This window comes from Phoca vitulina, unplaced genomic scaffold (genome assembly GCF_004348235.1).
Source record: "Phoca vitulina isolate PV1807 unplaced genomic scaffold, GSC_HSeal_1.0 scaffold63, whole genome shotgun sequence".
In the NCBI taxonomy this organism is placed as follows: domain Eukaryota; kingdom Metazoa; phylum Chordata; class Mammalia; order Carnivora; family Phocidae; genus Phoca; species Phoca vitulina.
Window position 1 is genome coordinate 4563240 of NW_022589766.1, and position 25879 is coordinate 4589118.

The following is a 25879-nucleotide window of genomic DNA, read 5'->3' on the forward strand; positions in this document are numbered from 1 at the left end:
TCATTAACTTCTGCTATACTAATTTTGAATTCAAAATAATTAAGAGACAGTAAGTGTGAAGAGCTTTTGATTTTTCAGAAATCTTGTTAAGGTACAAGTGTAAATTGGTTATTGTTTTTCATTTTTGCCAAATTGGGTAGGTGGTAAAAGGCAAAATGCCAGATAATACTTAAAATGCTACATGGGTATTACAAAATAGGTATTAGGGGTGTCTGACTGGCTCTCAGTAGACCATGTGACTCTTGATCTCCGGGTTGTGAGGTCGAGCCCCACATTGGGTGTAGAGATTACTTAAAAATAAAATCTTTAAAAAAAAATACATATATATATATGTGTGTGTGTATATATATGTGTATATATATATTAAATTTTAAATTTTCAAATAAGAAAATGTAACTTATTCTAGCAGAGTGAATAAAGATAATACATCTTTTGTGCATAGACAAATATGTTAATTTTCTGTTTTTGAGGTGTTGCTTCTCTTTTATTTTGTGCTCTATTAACTGGTATTGTGGAATTTATTAGATTTCCCAGTTGTCTTTTCTTAACTATATTACTTCTGAGAATCTTAATGAATTAGGGGAGTGTCTCTAAAATTAGTGCATAACAAATAAGACTTTCTTCATCCTGAGTTATACCTATAGATTTGGCAATTCTTGGGCTTTTTTTTTTTTTTTTTTTAAGATTTTACTTATTTATTTGACAGAGACAGAGATAGTGAGAGCAAGAACACAAGCAGGGGGAGTGGGAGAGGGAGAGGCAGGCTTCCCGCTCAGCAGGGAGCCAATGTGGGACTCGATCCCAGGACCCTGGGATCATGACCTGAGCCGAAGGCAGACGCTTAACAACCGAGCCACCCAGGTGCCCAGTTCTTGGGCCTTATTATATACTACTTTGTAACATCACCTGCTTTTGTTGGATGAAGTTATTTTTTGTTAGAATGACTTTTGTTATTTGTAATATAATTTTATTTATTTTTAAAGATTTTATTTATTTATTTGACAGAGCGAAAGAGCACAAGCAGGGAGAACAGCACAGGGAGGGGGAGAAGCAGGCTCCCTGCCAAGCAGGGAGCCCGATGGGGGGCTCGATCCCAGGACCCTGGGATCACGACCTGAGCCGAAGGCAGATGCTTAACCATCTGAGCCACCCAGGCGCCCCTGTAATATAATTTTAATGTAATATAATGTACAGGTACTTTAGAATAGCTACTTTGCTTTTTAAAAGTCTAAATAGAATACAAGATCAATATACAGAAATTGAATGTATCTCTATGGTAATGAAACATCTAAAAATGAAATTAAGACATTCATTCTATTTATACTGTCATCAAAAAGAATCATTTAGGAACAAATTTAACAAAAGAAGTACAGGACTTGTACACTGAAAACTGTTGAAAGAGACTAAAGATCTAAAAAAATGGAAAGATACCCATTGTTCATGGATCAGAAGACCGTAGTAAGGTGGCAGTACTAACCAAATTGGTCTACAGATTCAATGCATTTCCTGTCAAAATACTAGCAAGCTTGTTTGCAGAAGTTGACAGGTGGCTAAGATTAATAGAGAAATGCAGAGGACCCAGAATAGCCAAAATAATCTTGAAAACGAAGCACAATGTTGGGAGACACACTACCTGATTTCAAAAGTTAAAGCAAAGCTACAGTAATGAAGACCGTGTGGTTCTAGCGTAAAGGTAAACATTACAGATCAGTGGAATAGAATTGAGAGTCCAGAAATAAACCCTTACATTCTGATCAACTGAGTTTTGATAATTAAATATTAAGCATTCTTATATGCTATCCTTTCATTTACCTTTCTGTCTTTACTTTCTCAACTTCCTTCTATTACTTAAATCAACAAGTATTTATTGCTGAATATATAGGATTAGGTGAGATGTTATTTACTCACATCCATCTGGCCTGACAGAGCTGGCTTGTGCTACTGTAGGACTAGTAACCTAAGAGAATCCAGTTTTTAATAGCAGTTAATGAAGAATGAATATGTATATGAAGTGTATATATTTATAATTCAGTATCAGTGTTACTCTTGTTGGTGGCTGGATCAGCATAGTAAAAAAATAATTTGCTTTTTAATAATTATATAACAAAAGAAAGCTAATTAGGTACAAAATCCAGGTTACTTCAGCTTTGTTTCTTCAGTCTGTAATATCAAACTGCCAGTGTATCATCATGAAGATATGTGAGAAATACTATCTGTCACACATGAAGAAACAATAATAGCTGTATTATTTCTGAACTTTGAATTATACTTGTTTTAAAGTGTCTTCTTTGATTAAAAAAAAAAAAAAAAACAAACTTCCGTCATTCAAATACTTTAATTGTAGCCCAGCAAGTTTTCAGTGAATAAAAATTGGCTCTAAAGCTTTGAAAGAATGATAATGCGCTAATACTGTAGACCACAACCCTCTGGTACAATAGAAGGTGGGGGACTTGGGCAGAGGCTATAAACTCCCTGAAATTGTACTCCAAATTTTGTATATGTGCAGTTTGGTGTAAGGGTATGGGCAAAGGATCCATGATTTTCATTAGGTTCTCAAACGATTTGAAACATATTCCAACAAAGATCAAGGATTACTTAATCTTTAAAAGACAATAAAGCTTGTTGAGAACTTCTGGACATTATAGAGTAACAGGTACCAGAATAGCCTTCTGGCTATAAACTGCTAGAAAACCGGACAAAACATGAAACAACTGTTTTTAAATATTTGGTAACAGCTGGGGCAGAAATGCAATCCTTGAGAGAAGGAAAACAAAGAAATTGAACCCAACCTGATCACCCTGGCTTTCTGTCTGAAACTGGATTCCAGTGCAGGATCTAAGCAGGGCAAGGCAGTCTTGTTGGGCTAAGGTGATAGAAATCAGAGTAGAGAGAGACCAGGGAGGCTGGAATTTGCAGGATTGTTTATCATAGACGATGGAGTTATGGGGGCACCTGGCTGGCTCAGTTGGTAGAGCATGTGACTCTTGATCTCAGGGTTATGAGTTCAAGCCCCACTTTGGGCGTGGAGCCTATTTTAAAACTTTTCTTGTAAAAAAAAAATAATAATAATAATAGAGAAGATGGGGTTCTATAGACAGTGAGATCCAGAAAGGAGTCCCTTTGAATCTTTGCCTGTATAGTAAGATTTGTGGGACTCCACGGCTGGGCAGAAAACAACTATTAGGGGAAGAACAACTACCAGATAGCTGGTAGAAGTATTGAGACTTAAAATGGGTTGGGATACATTCTAGTTCTGACCACCCTGAATAGAGAGAACTTACTGACAATCAGGGCCATTTGGGGGAGACCCCAGAAATGGTACTCATTAGGAGTAGGGCTAAAGTAATTCTGGAGAAAAGGCTGTTCTCGCCCTACCTTAAAACTGTGCTGAAATGGGCGCCTGGGTGGCTCAGTCGGTTAAGCGTCTTCCTTCAGCTCAGGTCATGATCCCGGAGACCTGGGATCGAGTTCCACATCCGACTCCTTGCTCAGCGGTGAGTCGGCTTCTCCCTCTGCCCTTCCCCCTACTTGTGCGCATGCTCTCTCTCTCACACTCAAATAAATAAAATCTTAAAAAAAAAAAAACAACTCAAAAACAGATCTCTAAAGGATTAAGCTGATTTTCAACTAATTTAGCTGCTCATCTGAACAAAACTCAACATTTAAAAAATCTATTCATTAGGGATGCCTGGGGTGGCTCAGTCAGTAAAGCGTCTGCCTTTGGCTCAGGTCATGATCCCAGGGTCCTGGGATTGAGCCCCACGTCAGGCTCCCTGCTCAGTGGGGAGCCTGTTTCTCCTGCTTGCTGCTCCCCCTGCTTGTGCTCGCTCTTTCTCTGACAAATAAATATTAAAAAAAAAAAAAAAATCTATACATTAACAAAATATGTAAGATGCAAAATATATATAACAAAATATATAAGATTATATAAGATATATAATAAAAATACGTAAGATGCACCTAATTTGAAATTATTAGACATATGAAGAAATAAGAAAATGTAATCCTTAACCAGGAGAAAAATCAGTTGATGGAAACAGACCCAGAAATGACAGAGATGATAGTTTTAGAAGACAGAGATATGTTGGAGCAGTTAAAGGAAAGCATGAAGATGAAAGAAATATAAGATGTAAAAAAAGACCCACTGGAACTTCTAGAACTGAAAAATACAGTATCTGAAATGATAACTCAGTCGATGGGGCTTAACAACAGATTAGATATACGGAAGAAAATATCATGGGTAATAGAAACTGTCCAAAATGGGGGCGCCTGGGTGGCTCAGTCGTTAAGCGTCTGTCTTCGGCTCAGGTCATGATCCCAGGGTCCTGGGATCGAGTCCCACATCGGGCTCCCTGCTCTGCGGGAAGCCTGCTTCTCCCTCTCCCACTCCCCCTGCTTGTGTTCCCTCTTTCGCTGTGTTTCTCTCTGTCAAATAAAATCTTTTTTAAAAAAAGAAACTGTCCAAAATGAAGCACAAGGGAAAAAAGGCTGGGGGAAAAAAAAAGAGCCTCAGTGATGTATGGGACATTATCAGATAGTGTAATACATTTGCATTTGGAATTCAGGGGAGGGGCTGCAGTTGCCCAAGTATTTGAAGAAATAATAGCTGAAAAATTTCCAGATATGATGAAAGCTATAATCCCTTAGACTTAATGAAACCAGATAGGATAAAAAGAGTCACACCAAGGCACAGCCTAATCCAGTTTCTGAAAACCAGTTACAAAGAGAAGTCTTTTTTTTTATTTTATTTTTTTTAAAGATTTTATTTATTTATTTGAGACAGAGAGAATGAGAGCACATGAGATGGGGGAGGGTCAGAGGGAGAAGCAGGCTCCCTGCCGAGCAGGGAGCCCGATGCGGGACTCAATCCAGGGACTCCAGGATCATGACCTGAGCCGAAGGCAGTCGCTTAACCAACTGAGCCACCCAGGCGCCCTAAAGAGAAGTCTTAAGAGAAGCTAGAGGAAAGATAGACACATTATATATACACAGGGCAACAGCTGTTGACTTTTCAGGAAAATAATGTAAGCCAACAAATGAACCTCACTTTATTACAATTGAATAACATAACCACACTGAGGGGGACGAAGAGGATAATCAGAGTAACTTTAGAAAACAGTATTTTGTGGTGTGTCTGGGTGGCTTAGTCGGTTGTGTCCAACTCTTGATTTTGGCTCAGGTCGTTATCTCAGGGTTGTGAGATTGAGCTCCTCGTTGGCCTCTGCGCTCAGTGTGGAGCCTGCTTAAGATTGTCTCTCTCCCCCTCTTCCTGTACCCCTCTCCCCTGCTCTGTCTCTCAAAACAAAACAAAAAAACCACAGTATGTTGGCTAGATATACTGTAAGACTAAAGATAAAAAGAACTATATACAAGTATTCTAGTTAGTAAATCTACCCTTTCTTATAAGGGTATGGGTTAGTAAGTCTGAAACTGCTTTGTGTATAAACTACTTTATGTATATACTGGGATTGAATATATAAGTAAATATATTTTAGGTAATGACAGCCAGGTATCTAATTGTTAAATGAAGAGGTTACAAGTAAGGAAAGGAAAGAGACTAGAATGAACTTTTTGGTGTTGAATTGGAGGTGTCAGAGGTCTCAATATTAACTTATGGTTTTGTATATATTATACATACAGATAGATAGTTACAGAAATGTATGTATATGCATGGGTTATTTTACAGAAATGTATTTCCTCACTCTGTCCTCTGGGAACGTCTACAAGCAGTTACATCCCAGTAGCAATGAGCATACCTTGTGCCCAGATCTTGGACTCTACAATTCTTCAATAAGAGGAACCAGTGCTCTTTGAGCAAAGAGCTGGGATAGGGGCAGTAGAAGATGATCCTGGGACATCTTTGGTGCCAGAAAACAAAGAAGTGCTAGAAAAGGGTGGGACATATCAAAAGGACATAGGAGCCAACCTGAAAGAGCTTCTAATGACCAAAGCTGGAATCAAATAATTATAGTATTGCATTATAAGCAGTAGAATAAGATTTCTATGAGTCCATATTGGCAATAATAAATAATGGAATTCCAGTTATTAAGTGTAAAGCAGTGACTGAAACATAACATCACCATTAGGCAAATTTTACAGTAACAGTTGTCACAGGAACAAATTAATGATGGAAGGTAAAATCAGTGGGTGAAGGTATGATGAGAAGCATGATATTTGCATAGTCTTAGAGTATTTTCTCCAAAAATCTTATTAGTTACAAAGGGAAAAACAGTGAATTTATAGTGGAGAGATATATATATATGTATGTATATAGTAGATACCACCATAACCAAGTTATCAAGGTTAATATCACAGCAGTAAGATACTTGCAATGTATACTCCCTGATAATGAGCTAAGAAAGGCAAAATATTATATCTGTGGTGTTCTTACCAAAAAATGTGAAGCTTTGCTCTAATTATGAGAAGACCTCAGACAAACCCAAATGGAGGGAGATTCTACAAAATACCTGACTAGTATTCTTCAGAATTATCAAGGTCCTGCAAGACAAGAACATACTGAGTAACTGTTACAGATTTCAGGAGGCTTGTCAACTAAATGCAGTGTGGGAATTAGATTGGATCCTGAAACAGAAAAGGACATTAGTGAAAAAACTGGTAGATTAGGTCTATAGTTAATCACATTGTACCATTGTTACTTTCTTGTTTCTGATAAATGGTTATTTAAGTGTTAACATTAGAAGAAGCTGAATGAGAGGTATATGTGGACTCTGTTTTTGCAACTTTTCTTTAATATCATTTAATAATAATAAATTTCTTAAATATACATTTCTACCAAAAGCGGTGTGTGTGAGGCAGTGCAAGCCAGAAGACAATGGAGTAACACTTTTAAAGTTCTGAAGGGAGGGGCGCCTAGCTGGCTCAGTCAGTAGGGCATGCGACTATTGATCTCAGGGTTGTAAGTTCAAGCCTCACTTTGGTTGTAGAGATTATTTAAAAATAAAATATTAAAAAACAGTTCGAAGGCAGAATACTATCAAGTTAGAATTTAATCCTAACAAAAATACCTTTCGGGGCGCCTGGGTGGGTCAGTCGGTTAAAGTCTGCCTTCGGCTCAGGTCATGATCCCAGGGTTCTGGGATTGAGCCCCACATTGGGCTCCCTGCTCAGCGGAGAGCCTGCTTCTCCCTCTCGCTCTGCCTGCTTGTACTCCTCTCTTTCTCTCTCTCTGTCAAATAAATAAAATCTTAAAAAAAAAAATTTTCAAAAATGAAGGCAAAATAAAGACATTTTCCAAACAAAAGCCGAGAGAATTTCTTGCCGACCATCTTGCACTATTAAAAATGTTAAAGGAAGTTTTTGAGGCTGAAGAAAGTCATTCTAGGTGGAAACCCAGATATACACAGAGGAATGGAGAGGATAAGAAATGTGGGGAAATATAAAATACTTTTTTCTCAGATTTAAATTTATTTCAAAGACAATTTACAAGTAAAATTCAGAAGTACAAGTAGAAGTAAAAAGTGAAAAAAATAATAGCCCAATAATGGGAGGCAGAAAGTGGGAGTTTACTGCTATAAGGTTCTTATGTTAATAGGAGAAATGGGGGCGCCTGGGTGGCTCAGTCGTTAAGCGTCTGCCTTCGGCTCAGGTCATGGTCCCAGGGTCCTGGGATCGAGCCCCACATCGGGCTCCCTGCTCGGCGGGAAGCCTGCTTCTCCCTCTCCCACTCCCCCTGCTTGTGTTCCCTCTCTCGATGTGTCTCTCACTCTGTCAAAATAAATAAATAAAAAATCTTTAAAAAAAAAAAAAAAAAAAGGAGAAATGGTATAATGCTGTTTGAAGGTGAATTGTGCTTAGTTAAAAATGTATATTATAAACTCTAGTGCAACCACTAAAAATATATTACGACTATCTAATAAGCTACTAAGTATAAAAAAAAAGCTCAGGTAGCTATATTAACATTAGACAAAGTAGATTTCAGAGCAAGGGATATACTTTCAGGAATAAAGAGAATTTTTTTTTTGTAATGATAAAGGTGTCAGTTTATCATATTTATATGCCTAATAACAAGGTTTCAAAATACTTGAAGCAAAAATCAACAGAATTGGAAGGAGAAATAGAAATATACAGTTATAGTTGTATATTCACCATTCCTCTGTAGTGATTGATAGAGTAAATAGACCTATATTAAAGAAATAGAATCTTAATTTAAGTTTTTCTGAAAGAAACTTTAAGACCCAGATGGCTTCACTGGTGAGTTTTATCAGATTTAGTTTAAGGAAGAAAATTCTATTTTAGTAGATGGCAGAGGAGGGCACACTTTTCAAATCATTTATTTGACCAGCCTTATCCTAGATACTAAAACCAAAGATATCTCTAATGAACATTGACATGTCCTTCATGAACATGTGCATAAGAATCCTTAACTAAATAATTGCAAAGCAATTCTGGGAACTTACAAAAAGAGTAATACATCGTGACCAAGTAGGCTTTATTTCCAGAATCCAATGTTGATTTCACATTCAGAATCAATTTTAATTAGCTGACTTGATGGGATAAAGAAGAAAAGTCATGATCATCTTAATAGGTATAGAAAAAGCATCTGACAAAATGCAGCCTTATTTGCACATGATACCAGAGCAAACTAGGAGTAGAAGGACATTTCTTCAACCTACTAAATGATGTACAGTTAACATGATACTTTAATGGTGAAGCTTTCAGTCTAAGCTTTCTCTTAAGGATCAAGTACAAAACAACATTTTATTAGAGGTCCTAGCTGGCAACAATAAGGCAAGAGAAAGAAAGAAATCAGAGGTTCAAAAGGAAGATCATAAAAAAGTGCCTTTTTGTAGACTATCTGATTATGATTACATTCATAGAAAACCCTAAACACCACCCCCGCCACCCCACCCCCAAAAAAAGAGCAGCTAGAATTAAGAAGTGACTGTAGTAAAGTTGCAGGATAAGGTCCGTATACAAAAATAAGTTGTATTCTGCATTTAGCAACAAACAATTGGAAAATGAAACCTTTAAAAGTATTATTTATAATAGCATCCTAAAAAGGAAATAGGAATAAATTTAACAAAATAATATGTAAGACATAGGCACTGAAGACTACAAAATACTGTTGAGAGAACTTAAAGAAGATCCAAATAAATGGAGAACTTCACCATGTTCATGGTTTAGAAGGCTTATATCACTATATTCAAACCCCTGTCTATGTTTCTTGAACACACCAAGCATATTTTTACTTCAGATCCTTTGCTCTTAGTGTTTCTGCCTGCAACACTCTCCTTAGATATTCACATGGCTTTGTTTCCAGACCTCCTTGAGGTCTTTGCTCAAAGGTCTTTCAGTAAAGCATTCCCTGATTTTCTTGTATAAAATAGCTCTCTCCCCATTCCTGTTTATAGCATTTGTGATTCCTAACATTAAAAATCTTGTTTTATTGTAGTGCCTGGGTGGCACGGTCGGTTAAGCATCCGGCTCTTGGTTTTGGCTCAGGTCGTGATCTCTCAGGGTCTTGAGATCAAGGCCCAGGTCGGGCTGTGTGCTCAGTGCAGGGTCTGCTTAAGACTCTCTCTCCTTCTCTCCCCCTCCCCACCTTGTGTGTGCACGCTGTCTCTCAAATAAATCTTTTAAAAAAATTTTTTTTTAAGATTTTATTTATTTGAGGGGCGCCTTGGTAGCTCAGTCGGTGAAGCGGCTGCCTTGGGCTCAGGTCATGATCCGGGGGGTCCTGGGATCGAGCCCCACATCCGGCTCCCTGCTCCTAGGGGAACCTGCTTTTCTCCCTCTCCTTCTGCTTGCAGCTCCCCCTGCTTGTGCTCTCTCCCTCTATCTCTCTCTGTCAAATAAATAAATAAAATCTTTTTTTTTTTTTTTTTTGACAGAGACAGCGAGAGAGGGAACACAAGCAGGGGGAGTGGGAGAGGGAGTAGCAGACTCCCCGCTGAGCAGGGAGCCCGATGCGGGGCTCGATCCTAGGACCCTGGAATCATGACCTGAGCCAAAGGCAGACACTTAACGACTGAGCCACCCAGGCGCCCCATAAATAAAATCTTTAAAAAAAAAAAAAAAAGATTTTATTTATTTGAGAGAGAAAGCATAAGTCGGGGGTGGGCAGAGGGAGAGGGAGAAGCAGACTCTCCACTGAGCAGGGAGCCCGACGTGGGGCTAGATCCCAGGACCCTGGAATCATGACCTGAGCCGAAGGCAGACACTTAACCAACTGAGCCACCCAGGAGCCCCACAAATAAATAAATCTTAAAAACAATTTTTTAAAATTTTACTGTCTCCTCTCTCTGGACTGTAAATTTCCTGTCATTATTTTTTTTTTTTTTTAAGATTTTATTTATTTATTTGACAGAGACCGTAAGAGAGGGAACACAAGCAGGGGGAGCAGGAGAGGGAGAAGCAGGCCTCCCACCGAGCAAGGAGCCCGATGTGGGGCTCGATCCCAGAACTCTGGGATCATGACCTGAGCTGAAGACAGATGCTTAACGACTGAGCCACCCAGGCGCCCATCAGTAATTTTTTAATTCCCAGGAACTTCTCCTATCTCATGCATTTCAAAAATTAAAATCAATGAAGTTATATAGCATGCAACAAAATAAAAAAAATAGATAATTTAATTGGACTTCATTAAAATTAAAAGCTTTTATAGTGTCAGTGGAAATTAAAGTGAAAAGACAGCCTACAGAATGTAGGAAATATTTGCAAATCATATGTCTGATAAGGGTCTGGTACCCAAAATGTAAAAAGAATCCTACAACTCAACAACAAAACCTTGATTAAAAAATAGGCAAAGGACTTGAATACACATTTCTTCAAAGAAGATATACAGATGGCCAAGAAGCAGATGAATTGATGCTCAACATCATTAGTCCTTTGGGAAACACAAATCAAAACCACAATGAGGTACTACTTCATATGCAACCACTATGATGACTTAAAATTTAAAAAGGAAAATAATAAATATTGGCAAGGATGTAGAAAATTGAACCCTCATACGTTGCTAGTGGGAATGTAAAATGGTGTAGCTGATGTGGAAAACAGTGGTTCCTCAAGCAGTTAAACATAAAATTATGTTTAATTTGACCATATGACCCAGCAATTCTATTCTTCGTATTCCCCAAAGAATTGAAAAACACGTGCTCACATAAATACATGTATGTGTGTGTTCATAGCAGTGCTATTCACAAAAGCCAAAAGTTGGAAACCTCCCAAATTTTCATCAAGAAAGAAGTGGATGGGGCGCCTGGGTTGCTCAGTCGGTTGGGCAGCTTCCTTTAGCTCAGGTCATGACTCCAGGGTCCTGGGATCGAGTGCCGCATGGGGCTCCCTGTTCATCGGGGAGTCTGCTTCTCCCTCTGCTGCTCCCCACCCCACTCCTGCTTGTTCTCTCTCTCTCATGCGTGAAAATAAATAAAATCTTAAAAAAGTAAGTGGATAAATTATGGTGTATATACATATAAGGGAATTTTCATTCATAAAAGAATGAAGTATGATAAATGCTACAATGTGGATAGGCCTTGAAAACATTATGCTAAGTAAAAGAAGCTAGAGACAAAAGGTCACGTGTTGTGTGCTTCTATTTATATAAAATATCCAGAATAGGTAAATCTATAGAGACAATGCAGACATGGTTTCCAGGGAGTCATGGGAGGGGATAATGGAAAGCAGCTGCTTCGTGGGTATGGAATTTCCTTTTGAGGTGATGAAAACATTTTGGAACTAAATAGAGGTGCTGGTAGCACAACATTTGAATGTACTAAATTGTTCATTTTAAAATGGTGCATCTTACGTGAATTTTACCTCAATAGAAAATAGGTAAATAAAAAAATGGAGTTATGGAGGCACCTGGGTGACTCAGTTAAGCGTCCAACTCTTGATTTTGGCCTAAGTCGTGATCTCTGGGTTGTGAGATCGAGCCTCGCATTGGGCTCCATGCTGGATGTGGAGCCTGCTTAATTAAGATTCTCTCTCTCCTTCTCCCCTCCCCCCACCCCTGCACGCCTATGTGTTTTCTCTCTCAAAAATAATAAAAATAAATTTTAAAAGTGGAGTTAGGAACTTAATGTAAGTTAAGAGCTTGTATGGTCTGAAAAAACACATGGAATTGATTTCTGGTTCTGCTACCTGTTAGTTCTCTGACCTTGGGTAAATTAAAGTTTCCTCTTCTGGAAAGGGGAACCCTCTTGCCCTGTTGGTGGGAATGCAAACTGGCGCAGCCACTCTGTAGAACAGTATGGAGGTTTCTCAGAACATTAAAAATAAAACTACACTACGATCCAGCAATTGCACTACTAGGTATTTACCCAAAGGATACAAAACTACAGATTTGAAGGGGTACCTGCACTCCAGTGTTTATAGCAGCATTATTAACAATAGCCAAACTATGGAGAGAGCCCAAATGTCCATCAACTGATGAATGGATAAAGAAGATGTGGTATGTGTGTGTGTATACACACACACACACACACACACACACACACACACACACAGTGGGATATTACTCAGCCATCAAAAAGAATGAAATCTTGCCATTTGCAATGATGTGGATAGAGCTAGAATGTATTATGCTAAGTGAAATAAGTCAGAGAATGACAAATACCATATGATCTCACTCATGTGGAATTTAAGAAAGAAAACAGATGAACGTATGAGAAGGGGGAAAAGAAAAAAAGGAGAGAGAAACAAACCATAAGAGAGAACAAACTGAGAGTTGATGCAGGGAGGGAGGTGGGGGATCGGCCAGATGGGTGATGGGTATTAAAGAGGGCACTTGTGATGATCACTGGGTGTTGTATGTAAGTGATGAACCACCGAATTCTACTCCTGAAACCAATATTGCACTGTATGGTAACTAAAATTTAAGTTAAAAAAAAATAAAATTTCCTCTTCTGTAAATAGGCATATTAGTACTTTTGTGGAGGATATTTTTGGATATTAAATGAGATAGTATATGTGGAATGCTTAGAACACTTAGTAGTTATCCAGTAAATATTATTAGTGTTACTGCTTTTTTTTTTCTCCTGCTATTGGTTTTTATTTTATTTTTCATTTGTAGAATGGAAATAAAAGTATGGGTTAGGATTGTTCTGAGGATTTAATGCATTAATCTGCTTAAAACAGTGCCAAGCACATTGTAAATTCTCAGTGTTTAGTAAGCTGTTACTATTACATGAAAGAATCTTCACAGGAAGCTTTTGCATTCTGCATTTTCACATCTGCATCTAGATAAAGAAACTGAATGTCTTTATTGAAAAGTGGTCTTTTCAAAATTTGTGCTATTATGACAGAGCTAGAGCTAGGATTAGAATGTTTCTTAAATTCCAGACAAAGCTGCATTCAAAGGATTGTGGGTATAGGATTCTTATTTCCTTTCCTGATGTAGTAAAAATACTTTATTTTCACTTGTTAAAAATCGCAGGTATTATTTACCTATGAGTTGTTAAACTTTGTCTGGAGTTTATTATATTTCTGCCTATGTGTTGTGTCATCAGAAGCTAAACTGATATTTATAGTGCTAGAAGTTGCAGTTACTCCTCTTGCCACTCGATGGTGCTTCTGCAGTATTATTAAGGCAGGTATTTTGGCTGATACTGTTTCTTACTTTCCTGAGCAGCTGAAAATTGGTAAAAGTTAGATTGCAGTAAATTGAAATATTCATGTGAGCTGAGTCCCAGGAATCTGTAAAAAACAGAGATTTCCTTTAGAGTGTTTTTAAATAAGCAAAACCTAAAAGAGAATCACTGGTTGGAGCAAACCCTATGATTGCTGTAGTCTGTGGTAATTTAGGAAATGATAGTGTTGCAGGAGAATCTCATTATTTCTCCTGGCAGAATCTTAAAGGGTGATAGATTTTCCTAGCTTCTCTTGGCAGTTGAGCTATTGATTTTGCTCTAATTCCTAAATTTTATCAAAAGCTTTTCTACTCTATCTTTTTTTAAATTTTATTTTATTATGTTAATCACCATACATTACATCATTAGTTTTTGCTGTAGTGTTCCATGATTCATTGTTTGCATATAACACCCAGTGCTCTATTCAATACGTGCCCTCTTTAATACCCACCACCAGGCTAACCCATCCCCCCACCCCCTTTCTACTGTATCTTAAGTATAAGTTTTCCCATACTTAGGTGTTTTGGGGAATGTAGAAAGTACATGCTGGAGTGACAAAGGTATTTACTTGGAAAAAGCACACAGCTGCAGAAGTTGTGTTTGAAGTTACAAGAGGAAGACTGGAAGGGGAATGAGACTGCAGGGGTGGCTTAGGGCCATGCTAAAATATGATCAAATTGAAGTCTTTAAATAGTGGAGAGAACATATTTGTAAACATAACTCCTCCTTTGTTAACCCAATTTTTATTTCTGTTAATGAAATAGACCAGAATTTCAGAAGTCACATAGTATTTCAAGGCCTGTGAGGACAGCAGCAACAACAAATCTTTGCCCTGTGCCTACCTGTGTGTTTCCTTTGCCAAACACTTTTTGGCCTTTTTCTCTATTCCTCAGCACCATATTCCTTAGTCATAGCTTTTAACTTAAAATAAACCCCAAAAACTTAACTTCAGAAATTCTCTCTTGTTGTTATGGGAAATAAGAATCGATTACTCTGATAACACTGGACACTCCTGGTGCCTTTCTCTTCATCTTCTCAAATAGTTATAACACATGTTTTTATTAGCTGTTAAACCAAGTAGTATACTATAATCACTTTTCCTTTCTTGGATGACTTTCTCTTTTTATTGTAATTTACAGTTCCTTCATTGTTACATTCCCTTAGATTTCAAGACACTATTCATACTTTATCCCAAACTCTGCAACAGAATTGCCAAATTCTCTGAATTTCTGTTTTTCTTTTCTTTCTTTTTTTTTTTTTTAAGATTTTGTTTATTCATGAGAGGTAGGCAGAGGGAGAAGCAGGCAGGGAGCCCGATGCGGGACTCCATCCCAGGACCCCGATGCGGGACTCCGTCCCAGGACCCCGATGCGGGACTCCATCCCAGGATCCTGGGATCATGACTTGAGCCAAAGGCAGATGCTTAACTGACTGAGCCACCCACGCGCCCCTGAATTTCTGTTTTTTATACAGATTACGTTAATACCATTTCTTCCCCTTCCTCTCTTAGTAGGCATACTTCTTGGAACTTTCCTCTCATTTTGTTCTGTCCTTTTCTGTCCTCATTCGCTTCTGAACTGGTTGTTCTCTAGCCAGTTTGAGCTGCCATTTACCTCACTCTTGGCTGGATTTCTTCTTGTTTTTGGCAAAGCAATCTCCTGGTAGTTGTCTTAGAAAAGATGCATGGGAGCTAACTATTTTGAGATTTTTCATGTCTAGAAATGCATTTATTTTACCTTCATTTGATTTGGGGCTGGATATGGGTTGAAAAAATATATATATATATTTTTTTTAAAGTAAGCACACTGCGCTCAATGTGGGGCTTAAACTCATGTCCGTGAGATTGAGTTGCATGCTCTCTACTGGCTGAGCCAGCCAGGTGCCCCAGGTTGAAAGTATTTTTTAAAGACATTATCTTATTGGGGCACCTGGGTGGCTCAATCAGTTAAGTGTCTGCCTTCAGCTTGGGTCATGATCCCAGAGTCCTGGGATCAAGCCCTGTGTCAGCTCTGTCTCCTCCCCCCCCCCCCCCTCCTTTCCCTTCTTTTTCGCTTTCGGGATGACTGTAAAATAAATAAAATCTTTAAAAAAAAAAAGACCCAAAACATTATCTTATTGTATTCTAGTTTTGCTGTTGAAAAGTACAAGTTCAGAGTGGTCACTTTTGATTTTTAATATGGAGCCTAGTTTATGCAAGCTTTTGTAATATCTTTATTCCTGCTGTCTTGAAATTTCATGGTGCTACTACTATGATGTATAGACCTTATTTTATTCATTATGCTAGGCATTTGGTGAGTCAGTCTAAAATAGATTCCTTTGGTTCTGTTTTCTTGCACAATTTTTTTAAAGTTTTAATTTAAATTCCGGTTAGTTAACATACAGCATAATACTAGTTTCAGGTGTACAATATAGTGATTCAACACTTCCATACACCAGGTGCTCATCACAGCAAGTGCACTCTTTAATCCCCATCACCTATTTAACCCATCCCTCCCCACCCACCTCCATTCTGGTAACCATTGGTTTGTTCTCTGTAGTTAAGAGCTTTGTTTCTTGGTTTGCCTCTCTCTCTCCTTTAATTTTTTTTCCCCTTTGCTCATTTGCTTTGTTTCTTAAATTCCACATATGAGTGAAATCGTATGGTATTTATCTTTGACCAACTTCTTTCACTTAATAATACTCTCTAACTCCATCTGTGTGGTTGCAAGATTTCATTCTTTTTTATGGCTGAGAAATATTCCAGTGTGTGGGTGTCTTCTTTTTTTTTAGATTTTATTTATTTATAAGAGAGTGCAAGAGTGTGAGTGGGGTTGAAGGTCAGAGGGAGCATGGGGCTCGATCCTGGGACTGTGGGGTCAGGACCTGAGCCGAAGGCAGATGTTTAACTGACTGAGCCATCCAGGCACTGTCTTTATCTTCTTCTTCTTTTTTTTTTTTTCCCCAAAGAGTTTATTTGATACAGAGAGAGGGAACACAAACAGGGGGAGTGGGAGAGGGAAAAGCTGGCTTGTGGCTGAGCAGGGAGCCCCATGTGGGGCTCGATCCCAGGACGCTGGGATCATGACCTGAGCCGAAGGCAGACGCTTAACCGACTGAGCCACTCAGGCTCCGTTATCTTCTTTATCCATTCATGAATCAGTGGGCACTTGGGCTGTTTCCATAATTTGGCTATTGTAGATAATGCTGCTATAAACATCGGGGTGCAGTATCCCTGGGAATTAGTATTTTTGTATTTTTTTGGGTAAATACCTAGTAGTGCAATTGCTGGATCGTAGGGTAGTTCTGTAACTTTTTGAGGAACCTCCAAATTGTTTTCCAGAGTGGGTGCACCAGTTTACATTCCCACCTGCAGTGCAAGAGGGTTCCCCCGTCTCCACATCCTAGCCAACACCTGTTGTTTCTTGTGTTGTTGATTTTAGCCATTCTGACATGTGTAAGGTGATAATCTCATTGTAGTTTTGATTTGTGTTTCCCTGATGATAGGTGATGTTGAGCATCTTTTCATGTGTCTGTTGGCCATCTGTATTTCTTCTTTGGAAAAATGTGTATTCATGTCTTCTGCCCATCTTTTAATGGGATTATTAGTTTTTTGGGGGTTGAATTTTATAAGTTCTTTATTCAGGATACTAACCCTTTATCAGATATGTCATTTGCAAATATCGTCTCCTTTTCTGTAGGTTGCCTTATTGATTGTTTCCCTTGCTGTGCAGATTTCTTGTACAGTTTATAAATTATTATTTTCTACATGTCGTTTTCTCTGTTCTTTCTTTAACTTCTGTTAGTTAGATGTCGGACTTCCCAGGTTGATCTTCTAATGTGTCAAATATCACATAAATTCCATTCTTTGTCATTTTGTTATATTTTCTGGGGGATCTCAATTTTCTCTTAGTCTTTCTGTTGAATATATTAATCCCCCCCCCTTTTTAATTTCCAAGAGTTTTCTGATTCAGGTTGATTTTCCTTCCTTTCTCTCTCTCTTTTTTTCCCCATCATGTTTTGAGAAGATAAAAGGAGCTGTCTTTTCTCTTTCTCTGCATTGCCCCTTTTTCCTTCAGGTTCTCTTTTTTGGTTTGTTTCGGTTCTGGTATCTCATTGGAACTTTTGTTGTTCATATTTTGGCTTGAGGCTCTACAAATATGATTGTGGATGCTGCCTGGACAAGTGTGGAGCTTGTCAAGTGGTGAGTTTCACCCTAAGGGTGAAATATCTATATATCTTTTCTCAGGTACCATTTCACTTTCTCTAGAAAACATCATTTATCTGTTTATTCAAATACTTTTTGAATGTCTGCTTTTATGTCAGGCATAGCTGTAGGTGCTGGGGATTTAACTGAATTAAACAGATAAAAATTCCTACCCTTGGACCTTATATTTTGGCTTAGGGAGACAGACAATAACGGGAACAAGTAAATGTATACAGTATATTTGAGGGATGTTAAAGATGAAAAGTAAGGAAGAGGGGTAGGGGTTATTAACAGACAATGGACATGGGGTGGGGGACATGGGGAAATGTTGTTACTTAGGAAAGGATAGTGAGGGGAGGGAGCCATAATGGATGGAGAAGAGATATTCCAAGTTGGGAGAACAGTTATATGCAAAGACCTTGAGGTGGGAATCTTCCTGACCTGTGTGTGGAATAGTAAACAGGCTGATACACTTAGCTAGATCAGAGAAAGATACAGAGAATTATGAGGACAGGGTGGAAAATGGGGAGGTGGGCAGGGTAGGGCCTTATGAACCATTTTAAGAACTTTTGCTTCTGTCTTTGTGAAACATGGGATTTGTACATAGACAATAAATGGTTATCTCAAGTTTGGAGTTCAAGAGAGTGGTCTGGGCTTTGATATAAATTTGAGAGTTATCAGTGTGTTTGTGGAATTTAAAGCCATGAAATTAGGGAAAATCACCAAGGGAATGAGTGAAGTTGGAAAAGTTCACTCCAAGTTTTGGAAAAGTTCAGAGAGATAAGGAGAAACCAGTAATGAAGATTGAAGAATGAATGGCCGAGGTAGACAAGGAGAGTTTTTGTGCAGAAAAGAATGAAGAACTGCTTTAACCACTGCTAATTAGTTTGAGGATAGACAACATTGATTGAGAGAGAAACTCAAGGAGTCTAGGATGGTGGTAGTTAGCTTAAAACAGCCTAAAATCTTATTTTCCAGTTGTACCTGGTTTCTATCTCAAAAGGTATGGAACTTTCAGACCGTGTCCTAATTTCACCTCCCTTCAGGGAAGTTTTCTGAAATAGTATTGGTTGTCAGGTTTGTCATTAAGATTAATTAACAAATTGTATGCCTAATTGGAATTGTTAGTCTGGTTCAGAGTTGGTCTTGACAACTAGGTCACTGTAGGATGATTTTCTCAGTAATTCCGAGAGAAACAAAAATATGGGGCTGTGGGTAAAGTCTGAGGTTTATAAATGCCAGGCACATTGCCTTTTTTTCCTTTTTATTTGGGTATGAGAAACTCAACCCAAGCTGAAGATTTTGGTTGGTTACAGTACTTTCACTTCATGTCTTTCGAAGCTCTGTGTTATTAGATGAATAAGCATTTAGTATTTTTATGCCTTCTTAATTCACCCTTTTATCATCTTGAAGTGACCCTCTTGGGCGCCTGGGTGGCTCAGTCATTAAACATCTGTCTTTGGCTCAGGTCCTGGGATCGAGTTCCGTGTTGAGCTCCCTGCTCAGCAGGGAGTTTGCTTCTCCCTCTCCTCCTCCCCCCCGTTGCGAGTGCGTGCGTGCAGACTCTCTCTCGCTCTCTTGCTCTCTCGCTCTCTCGATCTCAAATAAATAAAATCTTAAAAAAAAAAAGAAATAACCCTCTTTATCCCTGGAGTCTTTTTACTTTGCAAGCTAGTAAAGGCTATATTTTTTTCCTACTAGGAAACATTTTTATTCTTTTGCATTAAAATATTAGATATTTTAGGGGCACCTCGCTGGCTCAGTTGGTAGAGCATGCGACTCCTGATCTTGGGTTCATGAGTTCAAGCTCCACATTGGGTGTGGAGCTTACTTTAAAAAAAATTTAGACATTTTAAAGTTTACCTTTTCGTTTCCTAATTGTAAAAAAACTTTCTATATAGCTGTTTCTTCTGCCATGATGGATCTTCTATTACTTGAGTTTAAAATTGAATAATTTGCTCAGAATTTGCATACCTAGTGACCGTCGAGCCAAACAAACACAGATTTTAAAAGTGTGTTTTTATTTTTACTCCAGTTAATTTTAGGAGAGCTAAGTTCAGAGCCATAGATACAATTTACCTTTTTTTTTTTTCTGTGTTGTAGGAATAGACTTTAAGATCAAAACAGTTGAATTGCAAGGGAAGAAGATCAAACTACAGATATGGTAAGTGATGCTGATTTACCTACTTTATATAGTAGATTGCCAAGCTCCTGAAGGTTTGGCAGTGAAATCCTTCCTTGTCACCAGTTTAGATTCTGTGAGACTTTCCTTTGTAAAGCCAGCAGTCAAGTCACCTTCTTACAGTGAAGAAAAAAAAATTATGGACGTGGAGCACCTGACGGCTCAGTTGGTAGAACATGTGACTCTTGGTCTCGGGGTTGTGAGCTCAAGCCCCATGTTGGGTGGAGAGATTACTTTAAAAATAAATAAATAAATATTGACATGGGCTTTATTTATTTTCAGTCCATGAGATCTGGCTGAGTGTTTTACCTTTTCCACTTATTCTGTGAACTTGAGCAAGCTGCATAACACTGTGAGACTGTATCTTCATATGTAAAATAGAGATAATACCACTTATCTCAAAAGATTGTTCTAAGGATTACATGAGATAATCTATGTAGAACCGTTAGCACCATACTTTACAAACACTCAATATAAAAAGTTCATTGCTTTGACAGTCTTAAACTAAAATACTTGTTTCCTTTAATGTGTTTATAACTTTTTTATAGGCATTATTTTTATTAGTTTGTATAGGATTTGCCCCATAGAAGTAAAATGAAATTCTTTAAATTTGTATTCAAGTATGAATCATAGACTTTAAAATTAGAATAGCAGTATTTTATAGTAAATACTGTTTTACATATATATATATATATATTAACCTATTAAATACTCAAAATGACCCCGTGGGATATGTTAACAGCCTTGTTGAGGTATAACTGACATACAATAACTGTATGTATTTAAAGTATACAATTTGGTGAGTTTACACACATATATAAACCTGTGAAACCATCACCACAATCAAGATAATGAACGTATTCATCCTTGAAGCCTCTTTGTAATCTCTCCTTCCTTCCCTCCTTCCTATTCCTGGTCCCCAAGCAACCATTCTTCTGCTTTCTGTCACTGTAGACTAGTTTCCATTTTCTAGTACTGTATATAAATACAATCATACAGTGTCTTTTTTTTTTTTGGTCTTTTTTTTGGGGGAGGGTCTGGCTTCTTTCAGTGTAATTATTTTGAAAATTATCACTGCTTTTTGTGTGTATCAATAAGTTCATTACTTTTTATTGCTGAGTAGTATTCTATTGTTAAGATACATCACAACTTGGTTATTCACCATAAAGCTGCTATAAATCTTTGTGTAGGTATATATTTTCCTTTCTCTTGGATTATCCCTGTTTTATAGATAATGAAATGGGTGCATTTTGAAATAACTAAGGTCTTTGGCATGTAAATGGTAGAGCAGGGATACATTACATGCTCAGATTGTAGAGTTGAGAGTAAAACTGTTCATTACTCTACTGCTTCCTATAAATAGTGCAGTTTGATAGTTGATTTTCCTGCTCTTTCCAGTGCTGTCATTTCTTTATTACCAATCAGTAATTGTGCTGATTTTGAATTCATTGTTATCTTGGGTTTCACTATAAAAGGACCTGTCATAGAATGGTTATGAGAATGAGTGGTACATGTAAAGCACTAAGAGCAATGTCTGATACGTAATTAATGTTTAATAAATCATAGCTATTATTATTTGGCTATCTCCCATTAAGAGGCTAGAACCCTAAGAATAATGACATTTTATTTTAGGATATGAGCAGAGGCGGAAGTTAGCAAAGGAGATTGCAGAGGAGATTTAGAGAATTAGGGGAGAACAGTGTCCCAGAATCCAAAGACAGTTTCAAAAAGTTAGGTATTCCTTTTGAAAGGGAGCTGCAAATAATAATAATTATTATTATTTATACTATTAATATTTATATTATTAGAGAGAACGCAAGTGAGCAGGGGGTTGGGGAGGGGCAGAGGGAGAGAGAATTTTTTTTTTTTTAAGATTTTATTTATTTACGGGTGCCTGGGTGGCTCAGTCGTTAAGCGTCTGCCTTTGGCTCAGGTCATGGTCCCGGGGTCCTGGGATCGAGCCCCACATCGGGCTTCCTGCTCGGCGGGAAGCCTGCTTCTCCCTCTCCCACTCCCCCTGCTTGTGTTCCTTCTCTCGCTGTATCTCTCTCTGTCAAATTAAAAAAAAAAATCTTAAAAAAAAAAAAAGATTTTATTTATTTACTTGAGAGAGCGAGCATAAGCAGGAAGGAGGGTCAGAGGGAAAGGGAGACGCAGACTTCCCACTTGATCTCCAGCACCCCGGGATCATGACCTGAGCCGAAGGCAGACGCTTAACCGACTGAGCCACCCAGGAGCTCCGAGAGAGAGAATCTTAAGCAGGCTCTGTGCCCAGATTGGGGCTCAGTCTCACAACCCTGAGATTATGTGAGCTGAAACTAAGAGTTGGGCGCTTCACTGACTGAGCCACCCAGGTGCCAAAGGGAGCTAATAATTAGAAGAGTAGGATATGTTTAACCAGAATGTCATTACCTGACCATGTAATTAGAGGTATAATCTTTATAACATCTTTAAAATTTAATACAAATTTAAAATGTAGACATTTTAAAGTATTTCCTAAATTTAATGATTCCCCTTGAAGCACAGTCCACTTGATGATCATTGATTTTTCCTTACTTTAACTGGGAAATAACTCAGCAAATGAACTGTGCCTAAATTCTGTTTCATTATAATTAAAGCTGATCTCAAGGGAATGGATGTCAATTATTTATTCTGAATTTCAACCAACTCTACCCTCTGCCCCTTTTTAGCCCCATGCCTTATCCCAGCGTTGGCCCTACCGGTTAGTCTGTGTTCCAAGTCTCTCTTAGGCTCTGCCACACTGATTCTTTCCTCTCAACTGCATCCCCTCTGTGCACACTTTAAACTAGTAATGTTCAAGCTTTTTTGATGGTGAGAGTCACATTTTACATTGTAACTCTGTGACTCAATATATACGTACATTTATATGTGAGTGTATACAACAGAAACAAAAGTGCAAAAAACTTTAAGATATATTTTTATTTATATAACACATAAAACCTTTGCCCTACTAAATTTGTCCTGTTCTTCCACAGACTTCCCCCCACCTTTTTTTTTTTTTTTAGAGACGGGTAGAGGGACAGAGGGAGAGGGAGAGAGAAAATCTTAAGCAGGCTCCATGCCCAGTACGTGAGCTGGACCTGGGGCCTGATCTCACAATCCTGAGATCATGACCTGAGCCAAAATCAAGAGTCGGACACTTAACCCACTGAGCCACCCAGGTGCCCCACAAACTTTCCCTTTTGTTCCTTGTCCTGTGGCTTTAAGTATTTTTTTCTCCCTCTCATTTTAGTTTCTGTAGCTTCTAGAAGTAAACAGTAACAACTAACACTTGTTTTTGAAAAAGAGAGCCTTCCCAAAAGATGTTCTTTTGTAACAGTAAGTCCTCCAGTGTGGCCTTCAAGATTAATCTAGAAAAGATTTCTGCTGTACTTCTAAATCTCAAGTATAGCATAGAAATGGTAACATCTCTAATTTAGAATTGTTTGATTTTTACCTCTTTTGGGTAAACACTCTTTAGAAAGAAATTTTTTAGTGTAGGTTTTCATATATAAAACTGCTTTTAATTTGAAATATCCATTTTCCTATAAAGATTAGGAATGAGTGGTGAAAATTTGTGATTGATAGTTTTTAAGAGGTTAGCATTGTGCTAGCTGATTTTCTTTCTTCGCTTTTGAAGGTTCGCATGCTAACAATCCAGGGAGAAGGAAACCATGCAGATCCAAGTTAAGAGATCTGGAATATGCCACAATAATTGAAGAAGGCTTTTAGCATGAAAAACCCGTTACTCATAAATTCAAAATGCTATCCTTACTCAACATTAAGTGTTTTGCTTCCAATTGCTACTAAAAAGCACAGTGATTTTTTTTTTTTATCTGTCTCTAGTTTGAATGAATATATTCAGATTCCTGTTTCAGCATGAAAAATTCTGTTCTGTGATTGAATATTGATTTGGGAAACTTTTCTAAAGTCTGTGCTAAAGATTTGTGTCATTTTTCTTTACTTGAATGATCTTCACTTCTTGTCTTTTTTCCAGGGGTCTTGTAGGCTATCTGTTGCATAAGGGTGGCGATGGGTCTCACCCTGGCCAAGGCAAATGTGTGTAGGCCTAAAATTAGCTTGTCTGGCTGATAGAGAAGCAGCTGTGGCTTTTTAAATCCCAGATCTCTAGAAGTTTCCATCACAGTATCTATCTACATTTTCTATAGTGTTGTGGGTCCTGCCAGGAAAAAAGCCATAGTGAGTTACTTCAAGTTTGCCTTTTCTTGTTGTTTTTTGTTTGTTTTTTTAAGGGACGGTGGTCAGAAATACTTGTTACTGTTGGCATCTGTATCTTGTACCAGCAGCAATTTTTTTTTTTTTTAGATTTTATTTATTTATTAGAGAGAGAGCATGAGCAAGAGAGCTCAAGCAGCAGGAGAAGAAGACTCCCCACTGAGCAGGGAGCCTGACATGGGGCTAGGTCCCAGGACCCTGGGATCATGACCTGCCTGAGCCAAAGACAGCCGCTTAACCAACTGTGCTACCCAAGTGCCTCAGCCAGCAGCAAATTTAACATCAGCACAGTCAACCAGAAATCAGTAGTGTCACATTGTAGAGGAATTAACCATTTATCTACATAAGGTGCCAGATTCTTGGGGAGTCATCTTTGATTCTTCCCATTCCCTTAATCCCAACATCCTCTTTGGTAAGCCCTGTTGATTCAGTCTTATATTTCTAGAATCCATATACAATTTGCCGTCTCCTTTGTAACCCCCCCAGTCCAAGCCACCAGTACTGCTTCTTTGAGCCAGTAGGTAGGCTCTTAATATCCTAACAGGTCCTTATTTTCCCTTTTGCCTTCTTCCTTTCTGTCTTTTCCCACATAACAGCCAGAGTAATCTTTTTTCAAATATAAATCAAGTATAGATCATGTTGTCATTCCTTCCCCATTTATAACCATTTGAGTTCCATTGCATTTCAAATGAAAGTCCAAATTTCACATCCAAATTCCTTACCCCAGTTAACAGAGTGGCCTCAACCTCATTTTGTGGTCTCGTGCAGCTGATGAACATGAACATGGCAAGCTCTTTTCCAATTTGGGACCTCTGTACATGCTCCATAGACCTTCCTCAGACACCCCCATTCCCCTCAACCCCAGCTGTGGCTAGACTGAACATTCTGAAGTACCACTTCATTCCAGAAGCTTCCCATTTCATCAGAAATAAAATTTGAAAATGTCAGGTTGTGGCTACTGCCCCTTCTGACCTCCTCTCTCACCAGTTTTGCTCTAATTGTTGTGGCCATTTTCTCTCCCTTGAGCATGCCAAGCATGTTCCTATCTCAGGGCCTTTGTACTTCAACTGCTTGGAATGCTTCTCTTCACATCTTTGTCCTGCTGCCTTTTCATTCAGATCTTAATTCCACATTATCCTCTGAGGGAGGCCTTGCATGATTTCAAGCTGAAGCAGCCCAGTCCTTCAGGCACTGTCACATTTATTCTAGTTGATCTTTATCATAGTATTTTTTCATATCTAAAGTTACCATATTTTGGGGGCTCCTGGGTGGCTCAGTTGGTTGAGTGTCCGACTCTTGATTTCTGCTCAGGTTGTGATCTCAGGGTTGAGGGATCGAACCCCACATCAGACTCCCTTGTCTCTCCCTCTGCCCCTCCCCCTGTTCACACATGTGCTCTTTCTATCTCTATTAAATAAATACACTTTAAAAAAATAAAGTTACCATATTTTTTTAAAAGTGTCCATTATTCCTCCCCTTCCTAGGCTGGGGATCCTATCTGTCTGATATGTGGTTATTATAATGACCACCTAGAACAGAACTTGGCAAATACAGATGCTCAGTAAATATTTGTTGCCTAAATGACCTTGTTTGATTTCTGTTTATACTTCTCACCGAAAGTATCAGGGACCTCCCTGATCATCCTATCTAGATTATGTTTTTCCTTCCCCTTACCCCATTCTTCATCACTCC

At 38.3% G+C, this 25879-nt stretch overlaps 1 protein-coding gene across 1 annotated transcript in view; it reads left to right on the plus strand.

The window, feature by feature from the left end:
* RAB10 (RAB10, member RAS oncogene family) overlaps positions 1–25879 on the plus strand; it is an 87233-nt gene that overhangs the window by 37935 nt on the left and 23419 nt on the right. The window contains exon 2 of the mRNA XM_032391477.1: positions 19873–19933. Coding sequence (XP_032247368.1) covers positions 19873–19933 — 61 coding nt within the window. The remainder of the gene's footprint in view (positions 1–19872; positions 19934–25879) is intronic.